The sequence below is a fragment of the Dendrobates tinctorius genome, unplaced genomic scaffold (genome assembly GCF_039654945.1).
Source record: "Dendrobates tinctorius isolate UK_male_01 unplaced genomic scaffold, ASM3965494v1 ptg000036l, whole genome shotgun sequence".
Classification (NCBI taxonomy): domain Eukaryota; kingdom Metazoa; phylum Chordata; class Amphibia; order Anura; family Dendrobatidae; genus Dendrobates; species Dendrobates tinctorius.
In genome coordinates, this window is record NW_027361704.1 from 9931263 (window position 1) to 9958105 (window position 26843).

The following is a 26843-nucleotide window of genomic DNA, read 5'->3' on the forward strand; positions in this document are numbered from 1 at the left end:
TTTGTTTATTTTTTTGTTTTTGCTTAAATATATATTTATTGGAGTAATATTGTTTCATTTTTTTGTTCTTTATTTTGTGATTTTTATTTTACAGTATATACTTTTACAATTTTGTTAAATTTTTTTACCTTGTCTCAGTAAGGGATATCAACGTTCCCTGCCCTGATCTAATGCTTTTACATTGCAGGGTATTAGATCAGGTAATCATATCCTACACAGGCAGGAGTGTCAGCTCCTGCTCTGAGCAGGAACTTACACGCCACCATACTTGGGTGATCCCATACACTTCCTGCAAACTTTGTTAGACCGCAACAGGGCCGTTCTCTCATTCTAGCCCTGACTGACAAATACATTCTGCAGCATACAGGTGTGCAGACACAGCAGGATGTCAATCAAAGTACAGAGAAGTGATTAGAGTTGAGCGATGACTGTAATTACTCCCTAAAGCACACCTACGACTGGAAGCCAGCGGCAGCAGGGAGAATGTAACTTCATCTCCTACCTGCTGGCACTCTTCCAATAAACCAGCTAACCAGGATTAAATGGTATGTAACAGCAGAATAACACTATATCTGAATGTAAATAGTGTTACTAGTGGTGACAGGATCCCTTTGGGTACGTGCACGCGCTGCGGATTCTGCTGTGGATTGATCCACGCGGATTTAGCAAAATCCGCAGGTCAAAAGACATGTCAATTCTTTCTGCGGATAAGAAACCACAGCAAATCCGCACTGTCTGCGCTGCGGTTTCCATTTCCCATAGGATATTATGGTACTGTACACCGCAGCAGAAACAGCTGCGGATCCGCAGGAACAAAACCGCTGCGGATCCGCAGCAGAATCCGCAGCGTGTGCACACACCCTTTAACTTATGTATCACTTTAAATTAAAACATGTATATTTTGCAAGGGTTATGTCGATGAGAGAATTGCCATGATGCGTTTACTCCACCAGGCTAGGAAGCTGATTGTCTCCCACTCCCACTGGCTTAGCACTAATGCTCCCTTTCCTGGACAGAGAAAACAGCTAAGAAATGTGCAGACACCCTACAGATAAACAGGGAGTGTCACAATCCTCTCAAAGACTATATTGTGCATATATAATGGAGGGAAGTATTAAGATCTAACTTTTAATGTATACTAAGGATAAAAAATAAACTTACACATGCCTACTAGGAGATACAGAAATAGTTACAAGTAATTCAATCTGTGTTCCCAGAAGGGGTTGATTTGCGAAGTAACAAACTGTGGTTACCAATTGCAGCTAGATAAATCCAACAATGTGCAATAAGGGTGCTCATGAAAACCAGTGCATGATAATAATTGGTTTGATCTCATCCATTTCAAGATACAGGCAACTTAAATCTTTATTTTGTGAGCCAACACCAGCTCTTGGTTTAGGAGTATCTGCCCTGTGGGTTATTTGAGATAATCCAGTCACGAGACTAAACATTGATTTTAAAGGGTTATTGCCATCTTTTATACATGTGAGAGCCCTGATACTCTGCCTCCTGGCCTTAGGCTTGCTAAAAGAAGTGCGCTTCTGAAGATTGATAGTTCGGACCAGCAGCATTGTGGCGTCGTTTCTTGAAAAATGGCGCTCCTTTACCTCTAAGCCCTGCCAAGCCCCCAAATAGTTTTCCACTACATATGGGGTCCCTTGTGGGGGGGTATCCACTATTTAGGCAAAACAGGGGCTCTGCAAACTCGACATGGCGTCTTCTATCTATTCCAGCAAATATTGTGCTCCAAAGCTCAATTGGCACTCCTTCCCTTCCAAGCTTTGCCGTATGAACAAACAATAGTTTTCCAACACATACTGTATATTTGTGTACTCAGGAGAAATTGCACAATAAATTGTATGGTCCATTTCTCGTGTTATCCTTGTGAAAATGAAAAAATTGTGGCTAAAGCAGCATTTTGTGGGAGAGATTTTTTTTTTTTTATTTTCACGGCTCAACGTTATCAAATTTTGTGAAGAACCAGTGGGTTCAAGGTGCTCACCACATCTTTAAATAAATTCGTTGAGGGGTGTAGTTTCCAAAATGTGGTCCCTTGTGGGGGGTTTCCACTGTGCAGGGGCTTTGCAAACACAACATAGCATCAGCTATTTATCCTTCGCTTCCAAGCCCTGCTGTGCACCCAAGCAATAGTTTTCTCACAGGTATGGAGTATCTATGTACTCAGGAGAAGTCGCACAAAAAAATTTTGAGACCATTTTCTCCTGTTACTCTTGTGAAAAAGAAAAATTTGGGGCTAAAACAACATTTTTGAAGAAAAAATATATATTTTTTCTATTTTCACCACATAACATTATAACATTCTGTAAAGCACATGTAGGTTCAAGTTTCTCACCACCTTACTGAAAAAAGCCCTATTAAAATGTAACTTTTATTAAGTACCTTTAAAAAATCTTATTACTGATTTTTGATACAAATATCCCCTAATCCATGGGCTTAACAGAACTGGGCTTCTAACATTACTTAAGAAGAATGGATGATAAATTGCAGATGAAACTGATCTACCCAGTCAAAAAGCCAGTTAAATTTTTCTGGCCAGATATAACAAACTACAGCAGGAAAAATTCCTGCAAAAACAGCCTCAAAAAAAGAAAAAGGGAAGGGACAAAAATTATGTACCAAATTGATATGTAGTGCTGCAAACTAATTAGAATTACATTCAGCTGGTGTGTGGAAAAGAGTGATCTGGCACTACAGATAACTGGGAGTAACTGAACAACTACCTAGGTGCGGAGGTTGGCACCCTAAGAAATATGAGAATGGCGCCGCAGCTCTTGCGTCGGCTGTCCCTATTCTCCTATATCTCCCTATAAGACGTAAGATCAGAAAAAGAGAGCCAGGTGGCCTGTATCCACTTGTTTATGAGATCTTCATGGATGCAATAGAGTGTTTTATACAATCAATATAGGTGTTTAGAAAGAATGAAGGGTCCATGCAGCCTAAGTTGCTTCACACAACTCATATTAAATAAATATTAGATAAATTGTATGATACAACCTAGGTTGTATCATACAATAAGTTTTTTTTCAGTAAGTCGGTTTTTGCTCAACCCTTCTTGTATATATTTTTTGTCAAGGTTCTCACCCCCCAAAATTTCCTTGAGGGGTGTAGTTAAAAAATTAGCACTCTTGTAGGGAGTTTCCACTGTTTAAGCACATCAGGGGCTATGCAAATGCGACATGGCTAATGTGGCGCCCCCAGGAGTATGGTCACCACAGTGGCATTACCTTCCTCCTAGGGAGTGTGATGTCATGCTTGGAAGCAATAAAGGGTCTCACTAGCAGTTAATCACAACACAGTTCCCATTCCAGGTCAGCAGAGGGAGCTCTGAACCAAAACTAGGGGAAGAGCTACTCTCTGGGGGCCAGGAAGGGAAAAGGAGGAGTTCGTGTGAGGAGGGCAACATGTGTGGACGTGGAGGAGAAGAGCTGGGAGATTGAGCCTGAACTCTCTGCTCATTCCCAGCTTTAGCGCATGATCTGGAGCCCGGTCTCCAAGGTTGTACGGATACTGATGTTCCTGCAACAGAAACCGGAGGAATAGGAAGCTGTAAATTCTGTATTCTCACATAAGACTCGGAGGCACGACAGCAACGTGTGAGCCAGAAGAAGGAGGCTACTGCTGTCTGCCATACGAGGGAGTTCTAAAGAGAACAAGCGAGTGGAACTTCAGTGTAACACAGTACTGCAAGTACCTAAACTAAGCGCTAGGAAGGAGACTACACAACCCATCTGCATAGAGAGATTCCTATGTTGCTTCCAGGCTAGCCAGCTCCTCCTCCATCTGTTATCTGGATTCTGGACTGCATTTGCCAAGCAAAGTAAAGGTATAGAAACTGCACCTTGTTGTGTCCTTGCCTTCTTCCTGCAACCTCTCCAGCACTGCTACATCACTGCGCCAGACACTACACCCTCTTCCTCAACACCTATCCTCACTGCCCTGGGACTACAGCTCTACCTGTGGGGAGCTATTACATCTTGCTGCCATATACCATCTGTCCCAGAGGATCTGTTTGCATCGTCGGCTTAACCCCTTCATTGCCGATCACCACAGGTGGCGTCACGTATTATCCACACCTAAACTTTAGGCAGCTACCCTTAACCCCTTTTTCATGGGCGCCCAGGGCCACGGACCGGGTCACCGCTGCTGTGACACTTCCCTCTGAGACCCCGGCCCGGTACCGAGTACCCCACAGCCCTGGGAGGGCGACCCATTTTGGCCTCACGAACAGGATTTACGGAGCCCGGTGTCCCCGGGTCCTGTGTGCCAGAGACAGTGTTGTGTGCCATAGACTGTCAGCGCCATTGCCGCCATTACCCCGCTGCTTGGCGTGCGCGGGAAACTAAAGGGGCGAGCCATCGTGGGCGGAGTCAGCCGAAGAGCGCGAAAAAGTGAAGAGCCGCGCAGGAAGAGTCCAGCATGCGAGAAGTGGGAGCAGAGGCCTGCAGCCCCGGCGTCCCCCGATCGTCCAGCCGGTGGAGCGGTAACCGGTAAGCCAGCGCAACCCAGGGCCTGGCCAACTTTAACTGGGGGGGAAGAGAATGTCTGAAGCAAGAGCAGACACCACTGCAAACCCCACAGCGCCACAAGATGCAGGGCCCAGCGCAGCTGCAGCTCCCATAGCGCCGCTGAATCCAGCAGCCAGAGCTGCCTCCAGGGCACCGCAAGAATCAGCACCCACCGCAGCAGTTCCCATAATGCCGCTGTCCATGCCCTATATACTGGGAGCGGCCTGGCTACTGCAGTACTCAGGTGAGTCACATACCCTGAGTGAATTCAAAGAGAGTCTGTGGAGTTTGTTCGAGGTGTATCCTCTGTCTGAAAACCAAAAAGTGAACATCATTATTGGGCAGCTAACTGGTGCAGCACAAAGAGAAGTAAAAGTCTGGGAGGACACTGATAAACAAACTGTTAAGAAGATTCTGGCTAAGCTAAGAAGCACCTTTGACACCCGCACTGCAGCTGAAATAAAAATGAGATTCTTTGGGTGTAAGCAGAGAGCGCAAGACAGTATAAGGGACTATGCTCTTAACCTGCAGGAGGCGCTGCGAGCCATAAAGCAGATTGACCCAGACAGTGTGAAAGATGGAGACAGGCTGTTAAAGGAGCAATTTATTGAGGGACTCCTATCCAGTACCCACAGAGCACAGCTGCACATCAAAGCCCTACAGAACCCTGATCTAGACTTTGCAGACTTCAAAGACAGGGCTATTCGGGTGCTGCATGAACCAAATGTCAGCCGTCCAGCGCCCCCTAGGCGCCCAGCAATCACATACCATCAAGAAGCAGCATCTTTCCCTCTCAGCCCTGTGGAGGCTGATGCACAGACTCTGGACAAAGATCCATCTACAGAACTGCGTCTTCAGGTCCAGGAGTTGACCAAAAGTATGGCTGCACTTGCTAAAACTGTGCAGTCCCTGCAGGTGTCCTCCAAGGAGAAGATACAGCTGGCCTCCAGTCCAGAGGATGTCCCATGGCTACGGAAGAAGAGGATCCCGCCACGCCGAGGGAGAGACAACGATCGCTATGACCTGGACGGACGTCCCATCTGTCGTCACTGCCACAAGGCAGGCCACATCGCAAGATTCTGTTATTTAAATGGGCAACCCCTGGGGCAGAGGGCCAACCCCCAGGAGCAGGACCACAAGGCCCAAAGAACTGGCGAGCCAAGTATGTTGGAGGGGGACCAGTCCTCCCAGTGGTGATTGACGGCATCCCCATGAACGCTTTGCTGGACACTGGCTCTCAGGTGACAACAATGCCATATGTCCTTTACAAGCGGTATTGGGCTGACTCTGAACTTACTCGTGGCCCAAGTGATGAACTCACAGTAGTTGCCAGCAATGGTCAGTCTTTGCCGCAAGTAGGATGTAAAGAGATTACCATTAAAGTGGGGAGAGTAGAGTTAAAATCTCAAGGTCTGATAGTTGTAGACATTGATCGACAAGAATGTAACCCAATGATGACTCTAGGTACTAATGTGATTGAAAATTCTCTTGCCGAGGTTATTGTCTTGTTGCAACAGTGAACAATGAGCCTGCAGAAGGAGATCAAGGCCCTGATGCAAAGACAGCAGGTAGAACTGTCTGGCGGAGAGATTGACAGCGTCAGAGTGAGTGATTCTTTCCCCATTGCGATACCCCCCAGATGTGAAATGTTAATTTGGTGTCGGGCAGCCATAGGCCTCAGAGGATAAGATTACCAAGCATTGGTAGAGCCAGTGTACTCTGATAGCCGGCCCACTGTCCTGAGAGCCAGAGGGGTAGTTGATGTTCGCAAAGGGAGAGTACCTGTACGCCTCTTGAATTGTGGGGAAGAGGAGGCCACAATACCTCGGTATGCCACAGTTGCTAAGCTACTTACTGTCAGTAACAACGCAAAGCAGGCAGCAGAGCCCTTGGTCTCATCCGACCAGGGGGAGGACAATGGCTCTGTAAAGCAGCTGGAGGTAGCTGCTGCATGTGGGAACTGACTCCACCCCTTCATGCCAAAAGAGTGAGATTTACCGAGTGACTCAGGAGTATGAGCGGGTATTCAGTAAACACCCGCTAGACTTTGGGAAGGCAAAAGGGGTTCAACACCATATCCCCACTGGAGATCATCCACCCATTAAAGAAAGGTACCGGCCTATCCCCCAACACAATATTAATGTGCCAAAAGTATGTTACGGGAAATGAAGGAAGCTGGGGCGATCAGAGACAGTTGTAGCCCCTGGGCAGTCCCAATAGTCTTTGTGAAAAAGAAAGATGGTACCATGAGAATGTGTGTTGATTACCGAAAAATTAACAGCATTACACATAAGGATGCCTACCCATTACCCAGAATTGAGGAGTCATTAGCCACACTTAAAACTGCTAACTATTTTTCCACCTTAGATCTCACTAGTGGGTATTGGCAGGTTCCCGTGGCAGAGGCAGACAAGGAGAAAACAGCGTTTACTACACCAATGGGTCTCTGTGAGTTCAACTACATGCCATTCGGGCTCTGCACCGCCCCTGGGACATTTCAATGGCTAATGGAGTGCTGTCATGGACACAAGAACTTCAAGATAGTCCTGATGTACCTTGATGATGTCATTGTTTTCTCCAATACTTATGAAGACCATCTGAAGCACCTGCCTGAGGTGTTTGAAGCCTTGTCCAACTTTGGCTTGAAAGTGAAGCCATCCAAATGCCACCTCCTGAAGCCCAAGGTACAGTACCTCGGTCATGTAGTGAGTGCAGAAGGTGTGGCACCGGATCCTGACAAACTCACCGTCATCCGGGACTGGCAGAAGCCCAGCAACCTCCATGAGGTACGTCAATTCCTCGGGTTGGTAGGCTACTACCGAAGGTTCATCAAAGGCTTCACTGAGATAGCCACCCCTATGCAAAATCTTCTGGTGGGCCAGCCCAAGAAAGCCGGGAAGAAGAGTCCTACATTTGAATGGAATGAGGAACTGGAGAGGTCCTTCACTCGACTGAAGATGGCTCTCACAGGAGATGAAGTTCTGGCCTACCCAGATTATGACCAACCATTTGTGTTGTATACTGATGCCAGCAATGTGGGACTGGGAGCAGTACAGTCACAGGTACAGAATGGCAAAGAAAGAGTGATCTCCTATGCCAGCAGGAAGCTTCGTCCCACTGAAAGGAACCCTGACAACTACAGTTACTTCAAGCTGGAGTTCCTTGCCATAGTCTGGTGTTGAGTTCATTCTCTGGTTCACCAGTTGAGTTCTCCTTCCAGACTCCCTCTGGTGGTAACAGGAGGTAGTGAAGCTGATTTGATCGGTGGAAATCTGCCACCTGAGAATGAGGATGACGATTGGACCTCAGGAATCTCAGATTGGATTTAAGACAGCCGACGCCCTATTCAGTTGCTGGTGAGTCCTTCTGGCTTGTCAGCTCTTGGTTTTCAACTCTGTTCCAGTCTTCTAAAGCTAAGTTTTTCTGCTAATGTTCACACTTGATTTTGTTTGTCTATTCAGTTTTTTGTGTGGTCAGCCAGCCCCGGCTGGGGGCTGTGCTGAATTTCCACTCTTTTTTATCTGTATTTGCCAATTTGCTTTTTGTCCCTTACTAGTTTGGCCTCTTTTTGCTCTGTCTCAGAATATTTCAGAGTGCTGATATAGTGGGAGAAGTCTAGTGACTTCAGGGTTAATTTTGCTATCAGAAGTGTTGGACATTATTTTTGTAGGGTTTTTTGCAGGTTGCAGACAGTGTTTTTCCCTTTCCTTTCCTTTCTAGTTATTTTGGGCCCCATCGTTTGCTCAGCCTATTTTCCTGCCTGTGTTTGTGCTTTCATCTTGTTTCACCGTCAATACATGTGTGGGGGCTGTCTTTCCTTTGGGGTCTGCTCTGGGGTAGTTAGCTTCCCCTTTTCTTGCTTTAGGCTTATTTAGTCCTCCGGCCTTGATGAGGCGTCTAGGATCATCGTAGGTACGCTCCACGGCTGCTGCTAGTTGTGTGGTAGGATTAGGGATCTGCAATATGCATAGATACCAACCTCTCTGGTTTTCTGTGACTTAGCTTGTTTTGCTTTTTTCTCCTCGGTGACCCATTCATAACAGAATCAACAGCCATACCACAGATTCTAGGGTACTCAAAAGCAGGAAAAAGTTGTTAAAAAAAAAAAGGTGTCAGAATTTTTTCTTTTATATATATTTTCCTCTTTTTCTCTGGGGCCGTAGGAGAATTTTTTTTTTCTTTTTCCTAATGGAGATTAAGCAGTTGTCTGATTGTGTGGAGCAGCTTGCTGCTGAAGTGCAGGGAAATTCCACCTACCTCATTCAGTCACATGCTGCTGAACCTAAGATCCCTACTCCTGATGTGTTTTCTAGGGGTCGGTCTAAATTTCTTAATTTTAAGAATAATTGTAAATTATTTCTGGCCTTGAAGCCTAAGGCCTCTTTCACACTTCCGTTTTTTACAATCAGTCACAATCCGCCAGGTTTTGAAAAAAAACGGATCCTCAAATTTTTTTTGAGGATCCGTTTTTTTCCCATTGACTTGCATTAATGGCGGATTGTGACGGATTGCTGTCCGTTGCATCCGTTTTTTGTGAGGATCCGCCAAAAATTGCTGTCCGTCACCATCCTCAAAAATTTCAAAACGGAGCTTGTAACGTTTTTTTCTCTGGCGGATCCTGCAAACACTGATTTAACCCGAATTTCTTTCTGGGTGCCGGACAAAAAAAAAAAAAAAAAAATCTCTCTCTCTCTCTCTCTCTCTCTCTCTCTCTCTCTCTCTCTCTCTCTCTCTCTCTCTCTCTCTCTCTCTCTCTCTCTCTCTCTCTCTCTCTCTCTCTCCTCTTCCCGGCCAGCGATTCCTTTAAATTTCTTCATTTTCAGGATCCGTCTGAAAACGGATCCTGTGCCATCCGTTCACATCAGTTGAGAACGGATCCGCTTGTCCGCCTTTTTGGCGGATTATAACTGATGCAAAAAACTGAAGTGTGAAAGAGGCCTAACTCATCGGGGAGCTCTGTGCAGCAGGTTAAAATTGTCATCTCCTTGCTGCGCAGTGATCCCCAGGATTGGGCTTTTTCTCTGACACCTGAAAATCCTATTCTGACTAATGTGGATGCATTTTTTCAAGCCTTGGGGTTGTTGTATGATGAACCTAATGCTGTTGATCAAGCTGAGAAAACCCTGTTGGCATTAAACCAGGGTCAGGATTCTGCAGAGTTATACTGTCAAAAATTCCGAAAGTAGGCGGTCCTTACTACATGGAATGATAGTACATTGGCAGCTCTCTTTCGGAAGGGTTTATCAGAGACCGTAAAAGATGTTATGGTGGGATTTCCTGTTCCCTCTGGTCTGGATGATTCTATGTCATTAGCCATTCAAGTTGATCGGCGTTTACGTGAACGTAAAACTACATGGGAGGTGCTGCCACCTTTTGAACAAACGTCTGAACGTATGCAATGTGATGGGGTTTTGTCTAGGGCGCAATGTCAGGAGTTTAGAAGGCGTAATAAGCTGTGTTTTTTCTGTGGAGATGCCTCTCATGTTATTTCTGTCTGCCCTAAACGAGAGAAACGTTTTGCACACACATTTGCTGTGGGCAGTGTACAACCTAAGTTTCTTTTGGCAACTACTCTGATCTGCTCCTTATCCACGTTTTCCACGAAGGCTTTTGTGGATTCAGGAGCAGCGTTGAATCTGATGGATTTTTACTTTGCTAAACGTTGTAGTTTTTCCATGACGCCTCTGCGGACGCCTATTCCTTTGAGGGGTATTGATGCTACTCCTTTGGCGGAGAATAAACCTTAGTTTTGGACCCAGGTGACAATGCGAGTTGCCCCAGACCACCAAGAAAATTGTAAATTTCTGGTGCTGCATAATTTGCATGATACTATTGTTCTGGGTTTTCCGTGGTTGCAAACTCATAATCCAGTTTTGGATTGGAAATCTGTGTCTTTGGTGAGTTGGGGTTGTCAGTGTGTTCTTAGGGATGCTCCTGTTTTCTCCACCTCTCCTCATTCTCATGATATTCCTGATTATCTAGCTGATTTTTCTGATGTATTTAGTGAGAGCAAGTCTGCGTCTTTGCCTCCTCATAGGAGTTATGACTGTGCAATTGAGTTGATGCCTGGGTGTAAATTTCCCAAGGGTCGGCTTTTCAACTTATCAGTACCTGAACATGAAGCTATGCGATTTTATATTAAGGAGTCATTGGAGAAGGGTCATATTAGACCATCCTCGTCACCTTTAGGTGCTGGGTTTTTTTTGTGGCCAAGAAAGATGGTTCATTAAGAACGTGTATGGATTATCGTTCCCTAAACAAGATGATGGTTAAATATCAGTACCCGTTACCTCTGATGTCTGATTTATTCTCCAGAGTTAAGAGTGCCTGCTGGTTTACTAAGCTTGAACTCAGGTGGGCGTATAATCTTATTTGCATCAAGCACGGGGATGAATGGAAGACGGCATTTAATACTCCGGAGGGACATTTTGAGTACCTGGTGATGCCTTTTGGGCTCACTAATGCCCCTTCTGTCTTCCAGTCCTTTATGAACGATATTTTCCGTGACTTTGTGGATAAGTTTTTGATCATCTATCTGGATGATATTTTGATCTTTTCTAGTGATTGGGATTCTCATGTGGAATACGTCCGGACTGTGTTCCGGATTTTGAGGGGGAATTCCCTGTTTGTTAAGGGATCGAAGTGCCTTTTTGGTGTACAGAGGATTTCATTTTTGGGATTTATCTTATCTCCATCGACTATTGAAATGGACCCGGCCAAGGTACATGCCATTTATGATTGGGTTCAGCCTACTTCTTTGAAGGCCCTCCAGAAGTTTTTGGGTTTTGCTAATTTCTATCGTAAATTTATAGGTAATTTTTCTGGTATTGTCAAACCACTGACTGATCTGACCAAGAAGGGCGCTGATGTGCTGAATTGGTCTCCTGAGGCTATCTCAGCATTTTAGGAGCTTAAGCAGAGATTTACTTCAGCTCCAGTTTTACGGCAACCTGATGTCTCACTTCCATTTCTGGTCGAGGTAGATGCTTCTGAGATTGGTGCAGGAGCTGTTTTGTCCCAAAAAGACCCTGTGACTTCTAAGATGAATCCCTGTGCCTTCTTTTCTCGAAAGTTCTCCCCATCTGAACGCAACTATGACGTGGGGAATCGGGAATTGTTGGCCATGAAGTGGGCATTTGAGGAGTGGAGACATTGGTTGGAGGGAGCTAGACATCAAGTTGTGGTCCTCACCGATCACAAAAATTTGATTTATCTGGAGTTGGCCAAACGCTTGAATCCTAGACAGGCTAGATGGGCCTTGTTTTTCATGCATTTTAATTTTGTGGTCTCTTTTCTTCCGGGCACTAAGAATGTTAAGGCAGACTCCCTTTCTAGGAGTTTCTTTGCCGATTCTCTTAGTGTGACCGAGCCTACTACCATCCTAGGTGAAGGGGTAGTTCTTTCTGCCATTTTGCCCCATTTGAGACGCGCCCTGGAGGAATTTCAGGAGGATAAACCTGAGCGTTGCCCTATGGGAAAATTGTATGTTCATGACTAGTGTTGAGCATTCCGATACCGCAAGTATCGGGTATCGGCCGATACTTGCTGTATCGGAATTCCGATACCGACTTCCGATATTTTTTCAATATCGGAAGTCGGCATCGGAATCGGAAGTTCAAAGTTGATTGACAGCCTGACGTCATCATGATGCGCGGTGTGTGCGCATCATGATGCGCCGTCATTTCGGGCCTTCCGGGGGTCTCTGCCGGCCTGCCGGGGGGCTGTGTGGACTGCCCGGGGTCTGTACCGGCCAGCCGGGGGGCTGTGCCGGCCTGCCGGTGGTCTGTGCACCCTGTGGGGGTCTGTACCGGCCTGCCGGGGGGCTGTGCCGGCCTGCCGGTGGTCTGTGCACCCTGTGGGGGTCTGTACCGGCCTGCCGGGGGGCTGTGCCGGCCTGCCGGGGGGCTGTGCTGATGTCCGGGGGTCTGTGCAAGCATCGTCCGATGGAACTACAAGTCCCATCTGGCGATGCCTGCTACCATGACAGTGATTGACACATTAGCCAATGATGGGACAGTAGTAGTCCCATCATCCGGCTAATGTGTTAAATGTTAAAAAAAAAAAAAAAAAAAATACTACATACATACTACATGCATGCTACATACATACTACATGCTACATACATACTACATACATACTACATACATACCACATACATACCACATACATACTACATACATACCACATACATACCACATACATACCACATATATACCACATACATACTACATACATACTACATACATAACACATATATACTACATGCATGCTACATACATACTACATGCTACATATATACTACATACATACTACATACATGCTACATTCATACTACATACTACATACATGCTACATTCATACTACATATATACTACATGCAACATACATACTACATATATACTACATGCATGCAACATGCATACTACATATATACTACATGCAACATACATACTACATATATACTACATGCATGCAACATGCATACTACATATATACTACATGCTACATACATACTACATATATACTACATACATACTGCATGCTACATACATACTACATGCTACATACATACCACATATATACTACATACATACTACATGCATGCTACATGCTACATACATACCACATACATACTACATACATACTACATACATACTACATGATACATACATACTACATATATACTACATGCAACATACATACTACATATATACTACATGCATGCAATATGCATACTACATATATACTACATGCTACATACATACTACATATATGCTACATACATACTACATATATACTACATGCATGCTACATACATACATATATACTACATACATACTACATACATACTACATGCATGCTACATACATACCACATACATACTACATACATACTACATGCTACATACATACTACATATATACTACATGCATGCTACATACATACTGCATGCTACATGCATGCTACATACATACTACATACATACTACATGCTACATACACTCACTGGCCACTTTATTAGGTACACCATCCTAGTAACGGGTTGGACCCCCTTTTGCCTTCAGAACTGCCTCAATTCTTCGTGGCAGAGATTCAACAAGGTGCTGGAAGCATTCCTCAGAGATTTTGGACCATATTGACATGATGGCATCACACAGTTGGCGCAGATTTGTCGGCTGCACATCCCTGATGCGAATCTCCCGTTCCACCACATCCCAAAGATGCTCTATTGGATTGAGATCTGGTGACTGAAGAGGCCATTTGAGTACAGTGAACTCATTGTCATGTTCAAGAAACCAATCTGAGATGATTCGAGCTTTATGACATGGCGCATTATCCTGCTGAAAGTAGCCATCAGATGCCTGTTCTTAGCTGAGAGGAGTGGTACCCAGTGTGGTCTTCTGCTGCTGTAGCCCATCTGCCTCAAAGTTCGACGCACTGTGCGTTCAGAGATGCTCTTCTGCCTACCTTGGTTGTAACGGGTGGCAATTTGAGTCACTGTTGCCTTTCTATCAGCTCGAACCAGTCTGCCCATTCTCCTCTGACCTCTGGCATCAACAAGGCATTTCCGGCCACAGAACTGCCGCTCACTGGATTTTTTTTCTTTTTCGGACCATTCTCTGTAAACCCTAGAGATGGTTGTGCGTGAAAATCCCAGTAGATCAGCAGTTTCTGAAATACTCAGACCAGCCCTTCTGGCACCAACAATCATGCCACGTTCAAAGGCACTCAAATCACCTTTCTTCCCCATACTGATGCTCGGTTTGAACTGCAGGAGATTGTCTTGACCATGTCTACATGCCTAAATGCACTGAGTTGCCGCCATGTGATTGGCTGATTAGAAATTAAGTCTTAACACACAGTTGGACAGGTGTACCTAATAAAGTGGCCAGTGAGTGTACATACCACATATATACTACATACATACTACATACAATACATACATAGACATACAGTACATATAACATAGAGTAACATACTTACCAATACTTGTCACATTGTTCCCCGAAGCCATTGTCTTTTACGGAATAAATATTAACATAACAAACCACAAAAATACTCACCCACGATCCGAAGCAGTCCACGAGTGTGTCCCACCCCTGGCTGGCCGGCACAGCCCCCCGAAAGGCCCGTACAGACCCCAGAGAGGCTGTACAAGGGAAAAACAGGATTTTTCTTATTCCGATACCGGAAGTCCCATAGACTTGAATGGGACTTCCGGTATCGGAATCGGCGATACCGATACTTTTTTTTAAGATCGGCCGATCCATTCCGATCCGATACTTTGAAGTATCGGACGGTATCGCTCAACTCTATTCATGACCAGTGGAGAAAGAGAGTGATGTCTGAAATTCATTGCTCCGCATTGGCTGGTCATCCAGGTATTTTTGGTACCAGAGATTTGGTGAGTCGGTCCTTTTGGTGGCCTGCCTTATCTCGTGACGTCAGGAATTTTGTATAGTCCTGTGGGACTTGTTCTCGCTCTAAACCCTGTTCTCATTCTAGTGGGTTGCTGATGCCCTTGCCGGTGCCCAAGAGGCCATGGACCCATATCTCAATGGATTTTATTTCTGATCTTCCTGTCTCTCAGAGAATGACTGTTATCTGGGTGATTTGTGATAGATTTTCGAAGATGGTCCATCTTGTACCACTCCCAAAGTTGCCATCTTCCGCTGAGTTGGTGCCCTTGTTTTTACAACAGGTGGCTCGGTTACATGGGATTCCTGAGAACATTGTGTCCGACAGAGGAGTCCAGTTTGCTTCCGGATTCTGGAAAGCCTTTTGTTCCAATCTGGGAATTCAGTTATCCTTCTCCTCCGCGTTTCATCCCCAGACCAATGGACAGACTGAGAGAACAAACCAGACCTTGGAGTCTTATTTGAGATGTTTTATTTCTGCTGATCAGGATGATTGGGTCTCATTTTTGCCCTTGGCTGAATTCGCACTGAACAATAGAGCTAGTTCTGCCACATTGATGTCACCCTTTTTCTGTAATTTTGGGTTTCATCCTCGATTCTCTTCAGGGCAAGTGGAATCTTCGTCCTGCCCAGGTGTGGACACTGTAGTTAAGAGAATGCAGCAGATATGGGACCAAGTGGTGGATAAGTTGTCACTCTCTCAGGAAAAGGCCCAGTGATTTTCCAACCGGCATAGGACCATTGGTCCCCGGTTTAAAGTGGGTGATATGGTTTGGTTGTCGTCTAAGAATATTCCTATGAAGGTTGCATCTCCTAAATTTAAGCCAAAATTTATTGGTCCTTATAAGATTTTGGAAATTCTTAATCCTGTTTCGTTTCGATTGGCTTTTCCAGTTACGTTAAGATCCATAACATATTTCACAAATCTCTGTTGAAGAGGTTTGTTGAGCCAGTGGTTCCTATGGCAGCACCTCCTGACCCTGTGTTGGTTGAAGGCAATGTGGAATATGAGGTAGAGAAAATATTGGATTCTCGTTTGGTTAGACGGAAACTCCAGTATTTGGTTAAATGGAAGGGTTATGGTCAGGAGGATAATTCTTGGGTCTCTGCCTCTGATATTCAATGCCAATAGATTGGTTCGTGCTTTTCACCGGGCCCATCCTGAACGGCCTGGTGGCGTGGATGAGGGTTCGGTGACCCCTCCTCAAGGGGGGGGGTACTGTTATGAGTTCATTCTCTGGTTCACCAGTTGTGAGTTCTCCTTCCAGACTCCCTCTGGTGGTAACAGGAGGTAGTGAGGCTGATTTGATCGGTGGAAATCTGCCACCTGAGAATGAGGATGACGATTGGACCTCAGGAATCTCAGATTGGAATTAAGACAGCCGACGCCCTATTCAGTTGCTGGTGATTCCTTCTGGCTTGTCAGCTCTTGGTTTTCAGCTCTGTTCCAGTCATCTAAAGCTAAGTTTTTCTGCTAATGTTCACACTTGATTTTGTTGGTCTATTCAGTTTTTTGTGTGGTCAGCCAGCCCCGGCTGGGGGCTGTGCTGAATTTCCACTCTTATTTATCTGTATTTGCCAATTTGCTTTTTGTCCCTTACTAGTTTGGCCTCTTTTTGCTCTGTCTCAGAATATTTCAGAGTGCTGATATAGTGGGAGAAGTCTAGTGACTTCAGGGTTAATTTTGCTATCAGAAGTGTTGGACATTATTTTTGTAGGGTTTTTTGCAGGTTGCAGACAGTGTCTTTCCCTTTCCTTTCCTTTCTAGTTATTTTGGGCCCCATCATTTGCTCAGCCTATTTTCCTGCCTGTGTTTGTGCTTTCATCTTGTTTCACCGTCAATACATGTGTGGGGGCTGTCTTTCCTTTGGGGTCTGCTCTGGGGTAGTTAGTTTCCCCTTTTCTTGCTTTAGGCTTATTTAGTCCTCCGGCCTTGATGAGGCGTCTAGGATCATTGTAGGTATGCTCCACGGCTGCTGCTAGTTGTGTGGTAGGATTAGGGATCTGCAATCTGCATAGATACCAACTTCTCTGGTTTTCTGTGACTTAGCTTGTTTTGCTTTTTCTCCTCGGTGACCCATTCATAACAGTCTGGGCTGTAACTGAACGATTCAAGCATTACCTAGCTTCAGTCAAGTTTACCATCTTCTCGGACAACAACCCGCTGACTCACTAGGAAACTGCCAAACTAGGTGCATTGGAGCAGCGATGGATGGCCCGGCTGTCTAACTATGAATTCATCATCAAGTACCGAGCGGGGCACAAGAATACCAATGCTGATGCGCTGTCCAGAATGCCTAATCTGCCAGATGCAGGAGAAGACCCTGAGGCACTCGAAGAAATAGAGTTACCTGCCTTCCACCGGCCAATTGCGGCCCAACGTGCCCAAGGAGTGAGAAACAGATGGTCTATCGTGAAAGAGGCCACCCTAAATCCATTGCCTCATCATGACTGGGCAGAAACGAAGGATAGCAACCCTGCAGTCCGCCTGGTCAAGGAGCTACTGTCACAAGCTGACTCACGCCCGGGTCCAGATGCTCCTGAAGAAACCCAGCAGTTGTGGAAGGAAAGAGGCAGGCTGTTCCTCTATGAGGGAAAGCTGTGCCGGAGGAGTATCAATGCCCGCAATCATGAGTTGGTCTGGTAAGTGGTAGTCCCAAAGAGGGAGGCATCAATGGTCTTGGTACCACAATGGTCTTGATACCACAAGGGAGCTGGACACTTCGGATGGAAGAAGTTTGAGGCCTTGCTCCGGGAGAGATTCTACTGGGCTGGTATGAGGAAGGCCATTGAAAATTGGTGTCGGGAGTGTGGACAATGTAACCTGCGCAGGAAGGACCGTAACAGCCAGCAAGCTCCTTTGCAGCCAATATTAACCAAACAACCCCTTGAGTTGGTCGCCCTGCACCATGTAAAGCTGGTCCCAAGCCGTTCAGGCTATGTTTATGCTCTTACCATCATTGACCACTACTCAAAATTCCTGGTAGTTGTGCCTGTCAAGGATCAAACAGCCAGGACAGCAGCCAGAGCACTTTTGTCGACCACACGGATATCCCGAGCGAGTGCTTAGAGATCAAGGTCCAGCTTTTGAGGCAGAAGTGTTCCAGGAATTCTGTAATTTGTACGGTTGCAAGAAGATCAGGACAACACCGTACCATCCACAGACCAATGGCATGTGTGAAAAGATGAATCAGGTGGTGATCGATCTACGGAAGACCTTGCCTTTGGAAGAGAGGAAACTGAGGCCAGAGAAGTTGCCAGATCTGGTAGACCTCTATAATCACATTCCTGTGAATTCCACCAACTGCACTCTAGCCTACCTAATGAAAGCGAGGCCTGGCAAGTTGCCTATTGATTTGGATATGGGAGTCCTTACACCTGAGGTAACATCGCCAGATGCTGACTGGGATATAGAACGGCAGCAGCAATATCGAAGAGTACAAGAGTGTGTAGAAAAGAGTCTAGCACAGGCAAGACAAAAACAGGAAAAGCACTACAATCAACATGCACCTGCAGTTCCCTTTTCACCAGGAGAACAAGTCCTAAAGAGGAAAAGAAGGATGCATAAATTGGATGACCAATGGGAAGCTGAACCCCACACCGTCTTACCATCAAACTTTGACAACACCAAGGTGTGCCTTATCAGTAAGGATCGAGGAGAAACCTCATCAGCAGTATCGAGGGATCATCTGAAACTGTGCCCTGACCAACTAAAGGACAGAGTGGAAGAACAAAACAACCTTCATCCCATAGAAAAAGAAGAAGAAAAGGTCAGCACTGTACTTGGAGAATTCCCTGCAAATTGGACTAGAGCGAATCAAGCCACAGTGGTGCCAGTTTTGACCTTTCCCCAACTGGTAGCGCAAGAAGAAGTGACTCAAGACCACCTTGAAAACCAGCAAGTACAGGTAGCGGATGCCACACCAGCAGTGGAACAAGAGAATTCTCACCCTGCCAGTGGTGAATCTGTCATGCCCACAGTGAGTAGAAGTGGTCCTAGGAAATCTAGTATTCCTGTGCTACAAGAATGAACAAGGAAAAAAATACAAACACACGAAATACTAATATAAAATGTAATAATCACATTAATATAAATAAAGATATAAATATATAAAAAAGTGTGATTGAACCAATCTCCCAAGAAAAGGATGGCAGACCATCCGGTGTGTATGAAAAGATTTACTCAAGGGTGGATAGAAATGAAAAATACCACAAGATCAGAGCAGAATGTGCAGCATGAATGATGATACAATGATAAAATAATAAAGATGATAATAATAAATGGCAAAGTTTTTGTGGAAAAAATGCCTTTATTAAAATATTGGCACAACAATTAAGTAAATTAAAATTATATATGTATATATATAAAAATAAAGAAGAAAAAATAATAATAAAATATACAACCACATTTGCGGTATACTTATGTATACTGGAAAACCCGTTCCATAACAAAAAAGGCTAAATTAATAATACAGGTAGAGGAGTGCATAATTATAGTGACACAAAAAAATACATTAATAAATGTGCCAAAAGTGCAAAAGTGCAATTGTGCAAATAATACAAAGCGCCCTAAGGCGCCCCACACGCGTTACTATACTATCCACATTGCGGCTATTGGCTTACAGGTATTTTTTTGTTCCAAAAGCACACGCCTTAGGGCGCTTTGTATTATTTGCACAATTGCACTTTTGGCACATTTATTAATGTATTTTTTTGTGTCACTATAATTATGCACTCCTCTACCTGTATTATTAATTTAGCCTTTTTTGTTATGGAACGGGTTTTCCAGTATACATAAGTATACCGCAAATGTGGTTGTATATTTTATTATTATTTTTTCTTCTTTATTTTTATATATATACATATATAATTTTAATGTACTTAATTGTTGTGCCAATATTTTAATAAAGGCATTTTTTCCACAAAAACTTTGCCATTTATTATTATCATCTTTATTATTTTATCATTGTATCATTCATGCTGCACATTCTGCTCTGATCTTGTGGTATTTTTCATTTCTATCCACCCTTGAGTAAATCTTTTCATATTCCTGTGCTACGCAGAACCAACAGCAGTGTAGCCAGTACAACACACACTACACCAGTAGTTAACACAAGGCATCCATTAAGGTCCCCAACAACACCAGTGCTACGTAGGTCTGTCTGTAGTACCCAAGGTATACCACCCCTAAGGTTTCATATATAAGTAAGTTATGTAAATGTTAAAATGTAAATATGCAACGTTTCAAGTTTTGTGCCTACAGAGACTCTGTAAGAACCCCTTTTTGAATATCTTCTTTTGATTTTTGATGGACAATTGGGCCACAGGACTATGTGTGGCCAAAACAATCCTTGTACATAGTTTACCAATTGCTCAGGAAATGGACCATGGACATTGACGCATGGGCTAATCGTCACAAGGACTATTTTTGAGCTTTGGTTTTTGTAATTTTTCATTTTTTCTTATATATCTTGTAACAGTTACAATAGTTAATTTGTTCATATGTTTACATGTTTTTCTTCAGTCTGGGAGTACTGAATTGCACTAGAGGCGAATGTGGCGCCCCCAGGAGTATGGTCGCCACAGTGGCATTACCTTCCTCCTAGGTAGTGTGATGTCATGCTTGGAAGCAATAAAGGGTCTCTCTAGCAGTTAATCACAACACACAACACAGTTCCCATTCCAGGTCAGCAGAGGGAGCTCTGAACCAAAACTGGGGGAAGAGCTACTCTCTGGGGGCCAGGAAGGGAAAAGGAGAGTTTGTGTGAGGAGGGCAACGTGTGTGGACGTGGAGGAGAAGAGCTGGGAGACTGAGCAGAGAGTTCAGGCTCATTCCCAGCTATAGCGCATGATCTGGAGCCCGGTCTCCAAGGTTGTACGGATACTGATGTTCCTGCAACAGAAACCGGAGGAATAGGAAGCTGTAAATGCTCTATTCCCACATAACTCGGAGGCACAACAGCAACGTGTGAGCCAGAAGAAGGAGGCTACTGCTGTCTGCCATACGAGGGAGTTCTAAAGAGAACAAGCAAGTGGAACTTCAGTGCAGCACAGTACTGCAAGTACCTAAACTAAGCGCTAGGAAGGAGACTACACAACCCATCTGCATAGAGATTCCTAAGTTGCTTCCAGGCTAGCCAGCTCCTGCTCCATCTGTAATCTGGATTCTGGACTGCATTTGCCAAGCAAAGTAAAGGTAAAGAAACTGCACCTTGTTGTGTCCTTGCCTTCTTCCTGCAACCTCTCCAGCACTGCTACATCACTGCGCCAGACACTGCACCCTCTTCCTCAACACCTATCCTCACTGCCCTGGGACTACAGCTCTACCTGTGGGGAGCTATTACATCTTGCTGCCATATACTATCTGTCCCAGAGGATCTGTCTGCAGCGTCGGCTTAACCCCTTCATTGCCGATCACCACAGGTGGCGTCACATATTATCCACTCCTAAACTTTAAGAAGCTACCATTAACCCCTTTTTCATGGGTGCCCAGGGCCACGGACCGGGTCACCGCTGCTGTGACACTTCCCTCTGAGACCCCGGCCCGGTACAGAGTACCCCACAGTCCTGGGAGGGCGACCCACTTCCACTATCTACTCCAGCCAATTTTGCGCTCCTAAAGGCAAATGGTGCTCTTTCCAAGCCCTGCTGTGTGCCCAAACTGTAGTTTTCCACTACATATGGGGTATCCTGTACTCAGGAGAAATTACCCAACAAATGGTACAATCAATTTTCTCCCATTACCCTTGTGAATATGAAAAATGTGGGGCTAAAGCAACATTTTTGTGATAAAAATTTTCAGTTTTTTCCTTCCACATTGCTTAAATCATGTGAAGCACATAAAGGGTTAATAAGCTTCTTGAATGTGGTTTTGAGCACTGAGGGGTGCAGTTTTTTAAATGGTGTCTCTTTAGGGTATGTGCACACGCTGCGGATTCTGCTGCGGTTCCGCAGCGCTTTTGGCATTTGGCAGTTTCTGCTGCGGTGTACAGTACCATTATTCCCTATGGGAAATGGAAACCGCAGTGCAGATGCTGCGGAATTTTCCGCACAGATTTTCTGCGGTTTCTAAACTGCAGAAAGAATTGACATGTCAATTCTTTCTGCGGATTCCGCAGCGGTTTACCATCTCCTCCATTGTGGAGATGGTAAAACCGCAGGATAATCCGCAGATAAACCGCAGGCCTTTTGACCTGCGGATTTATCTGCGAATTTTGAAAATCTGTGCAGATCAATCCGCAGCAGATTCCACAACGTGTGCACACAGCCTTAGGTTATTTGGTTAACAATCTCATAATGACTGGAATATGTTGACGCATTCCAGAGTTATCACCTCATAAAGTATGCAAATTGCCTCTTCAGAGAGAAAGAGGACTTTTACTCTACAGCGCCACCTATTGGTAGTAGCGATCCTACAAGTCACAATCAACCCTTTAAGGCCTGTTTCACACATCAGTTTTTTTTATCATCAGTCAAGATCCGCCAATTTTTTAAAAAACGGATCCGCCAAAAAAGGGGCGGATCCGTTTTTTTCACCTATAGACTTACATTATTGGCGGATCTTGACTGATGGTCGTCCGTCACACCCGGTTTTGTATGGATCCGCCAAGATTTTAGCGGCTCCCGGGCGGATGAAACGGACCATGATTTCGTTGACGGTCCGCTAATTTCACCATTAACCCTTCCGGGAGCCAATAAAATCTCTCTCCTCACCACTCCCGCGACATCTCCGTGCCCGACATCTCCGCTCCTGCAACATCTCTGTGCCGTCCCCGCTCCTGCGACATCTCCGTGCCCGACATCACCGTCCCCACTCCCGCGACATCTCTGTGCCCGCGACCTCACTGCTCCTGCGAGATCTCCGTGCCTGCGACCTCACTGATCCCGCGACATAACCATGCCCGCTCGACATGCAGATGCCCGCTCTCTTCTTTCGGCTCCCGGATACCGCTACATCGCCGGTATGAGGTTTTTTTTTCCCCCAGGCGCGGTTCCTTTAACGGCGGATCCCAGCGCACCAACGGACCAGTGGCTCCCGTTGGTGTTTCGTCGCCCGCGGATCCTTTTTCCGCCATTTTGGCGGATTTTAACTGAACTCACAAACTGATGTGTGAAACAGGCCTAACGAGTAGAGTTGAGCGACTTTGGTCGGATCGGGTTTCATGAAACCCGAATGAAACAAAATTTGTTTCGGATGAAAGTGGTCCGACTAGGGCAAAAAAAGTCGGAGTTTCGTCTGAAACCCGACCCCAATGCAAGTCAATGGGGAATAAAAGTTGTCATTGAGCGGATGACATTCGAAACCCGATCCGACCAAAGTCGCTCAACTCTACTAATGAGTCTTGTAATATGACTTAGGATAAAAGCCAAATCAGAATCTCAATTTGCAAAACCTCATAAAGTGACACTGATCAGAATTGTAAAATTTGGACTGATCAGGAAGGTGAAAACAGGCTGGGGGTGTGAAGAGTTAAGAAAGGAAACCATATGATTCCCAGGGAGTATTATTTACAAGTCCTTTCCTAATTATTAGGGTCCATTCCTTTGTGCACAGCATATGTGTCAGTGTCTCTGCTGCACCTCATGGCAAGGAAAGGTAGCATGGTCACTCAGTGGTTAGCACTGTTTCTTTGCAGCATTAGTGTCCTGGGTTCAAATCCCACCAAGGACAACATCTGCAAGGAGTTTGTATGTTCTCCCTTTGGTTTCCTCCCACATGCCAAAGACATACTGAAAGGGAATTTAGATTGTGAGCCCCAATGGGGAGAACGATGATAATGTCTGTAAAGCACTGCAGAATATGATGGCACTATATATGCAAAGCATAATAAATAAAGGAGATGATACAAGATTGTAGGAGGAAAATAATCACTACATGTTCTGTTGAGTTACCTGAGTACTTGACTAAGTAACATTGCTTGTATGAATTGCTGACTATATATAACATAATGTTAAAGAAATATATGTAAATTAACATACATATGGGTCTGATGGTTTCCGCTTGCAAAGATTAATACATCCAGAAAGCAATGTTGGATTAACAAAAAGGTCCAGATAATCCAAGGCACTCTGTCCAGCAGGCATAGGCTCAATTGGAGCTGAAAGATGATGAAAACATTAATTTGGAAAAACATAGAACATACTTCATAAGCCAATTAAAGCAAAAAAATTGCTCCCTGTGTTCCAAGAGCCATAACGTTATTTTTTTCCCCAGAAATATAGTCATAAGGAGCTTATTTTCTGAGCGACAAGTGTTAGTTCTGAATGACAACATTCATTTTACCACATAATATAGTGAAAAACAGAAACAAATTCCAAGAGGGTTAAAAGGGAGAAAAAAAAACGCAATTCCACTATTGTTCTGTTTTTATGGCATTCATTGTATGTTAAAAATGACCTGGAAATACGATTCTTTAGTTCTGTACAATTAAGGTGATACCAAACTTACAAAGTTTTTTTACATTTTAGTAGTTAAAAAAAATTCAGAACCTTGTAAAAACAATTGCTTTTGTGAGCATTTTCTGAGACCTGTAACTTTTTTATTTTTCCATCGAGCTAGTTTTTGCATGCTAAGCTGTCATCTTTATTGATACCATTTTGGGGCACGTAAAATTTTCACTGCATTTTTATTGTATTTTTGAGGCAGAAGTGCAGAGACAGAAAAAATAATTGTATTGTTTTGATTTGTTTTGGTGGTTAAAGTACAGTTTGAAGGGAACCTGCGATCTTGAAAAACACTATTTACCAACAGGGTAATCTGCAGCTAAATAACATTACAATGCCAACTGGCTGCTTTACTGAAAGGGCAGCTACTGGTAGAAAATAAACCTATTTCCTCTGGCGTGCACAGAGCGGCTCCAGTCACTACTATACTATGAGCAGCAGGTCTAAGGCTTGGTTCACATTGCATTAGGGGCCATGCGTTGAGCACATCCATTACTTAGTGGCACTAATGCTATGTAACGGGTGCGTGAACACACCCATTGGCCGCAATTATAGTAACGCATCCTAACGCATACCAATATCGGCATGCATTAGCGATGATGCGTTACTTCATGACGCACCCTCGAACGCGGTCTGCAGCGGTTTCAGGTGCGTCAGGTCTAGCGCACAGCGAATGGATGCGTTCGCTGTGCATAGACCTGTATGGCTAACGCATGGTAGTGAAATACATACCATTAGCCCTAGGGCACAAAAGATGTAAAAAATGACATCAGCGTTAGCGCATCCGTTTAATCGATCCGTTAAACAGATGCCCCTATCGCAATGTGAACCTAGCCTAAGAATGCCACAGCACACTGACAACCAGCTCCGCTGGGCATTTCAGCAGAACAAATAGCCAAAGTGCTGGCGCTTGCTTACGACCTCCGCTGATAATGTAGTGAGCTCTGCTGTGAACGGTGAAAGAAACCGCTCTGTGCACGCCGCTATGACTGAAAGCCTGTGGCCCCCAGGAGGAATAAAGTTGGTAGCTGCACTTACAATAAGGTTGACCGCCAGTATTGTAACGCTATTTACCTGCCATTGACCCTATATTTGCAGCTATAGAGTTTTCCTTTTATTTTATAGTTTGATAAATTAGCCTTTTTTGGGGGCACACCAAATTTATTTATTTTGTATATATTTCTTTATCTATTAATTCACATACGGTATGTCCTAAGTGTACAGACCCTTTCAACAGAGCATAAATATACACAATCCCTAGTAGCTCTATTTAATGCCACAGGAAAAAAAGATACTAGCCTAGTTAAAACAATAATTTTTATTAGTATGATAAATAATACAAAAACAAAATACAAAAAACAAGGTTGGAACAATACTCCAATAAAGAGAGGCAATGTAATGTGGCTGGGCTACATCAGATGCATTACAAAATAGAGTAGTATTGCAAGAGGTCTGCTAGGCTTAAACTGTTCTAGGTAAAGGTGTTGCAAGCATATTGACCCAAATGACTGCTGGAAAAATAGTAAGGTGTTCTAAAGGCCAATAGTTAATAAAGTGCATGTGCATAATATGGATAAGTATACAAGGCCCCATCACAGAGCATAGAATTAGACAATAACAGCTACCAATATAGTTGTAATTAGTACACCTACCATAAATTAATCTGTTTGAATAAAAAAAGCTGCTTACATAATTATAAAATAAAGCGTGTAATGTTAAACTTCCTTTAAATCAGTCCATATTGATCACCAAACAGACCTAATATCCTAGTAGCATGTAGATACTCAAAATTCAAAACAGGTACAGTGAAACCACATGGATAGCCATGCCCCCCAGACCCCTATGCCATTTCGCTCAGCTTGCTAAAGTTACAGTCAGATGACGGCTATATAACATGGCCATCATCTGCCTGGTATGAAGCAAGCTCAGCTGATAACCTGAAGTTATACAGTCCTGAGCAACCCACAGCAAAAATATACATCATAGGTCATTAAGAGGTTAAAGAGAACCCATACACTTTCCAGAAATGTGTTAGAGAATACTCATATCTTGTGAAATAGTACACACCCATTTAATATGCTGCATTTTGACCCCTAAAACAGGCTTTTCCTTTTAGAAAAATTTTCTCTCTAGGCTCCAAGACGGTCTCTCCACCGCTACCCGATCTGTGTTGTTTGACTGCAAAGGTGACATCACATCAATATAACCAAGCACTAATCTTGGTGATTTGGGATAATTATTGCACACTAGATGGTGGCCCGATTTTAACGCATCGGGAATTCTAGAATATGTATGTAGTTTATTTATGAAGATTTAAGAATAATGCAATGAATACACAGGATTTTCCAGGTAACGTCGCCGGGCGCGACCAATCAGAAAGCGTGGTTCAAATCCCGTGGCAATTCGCGGGCGGACTGCACCTGTCGCTGAGTGATCACGGCAGGCTGGGCATGACCA

The 26843-nt window shown here is 44.4% G+C and overlaps 1 protein-coding gene across 6 annotated transcripts in view; it reads right to left on the minus strand.

The window, feature by feature from the left end:
• Positions 1 to 26843, minus strand: part of NME5 (NME/NM23 family member 5) — a 235439-nt gene that overhangs the window by 23111 nt on the left and 185485 nt on the right. For all 6 annotated transcript variants that reach the window (XM_073573716.1, XM_073573715.1, XM_073573714.1 and 3 more), the window contains one exon: positions 23922 to 24040. In XM_073573716.1, coding sequence (XP_073429817.1) covers positions 23922 to 24040 — 119 coding nt within the window. The remainder of the gene's footprint in view (positions 1 to 23921; positions 24041 to 26843) is intronic.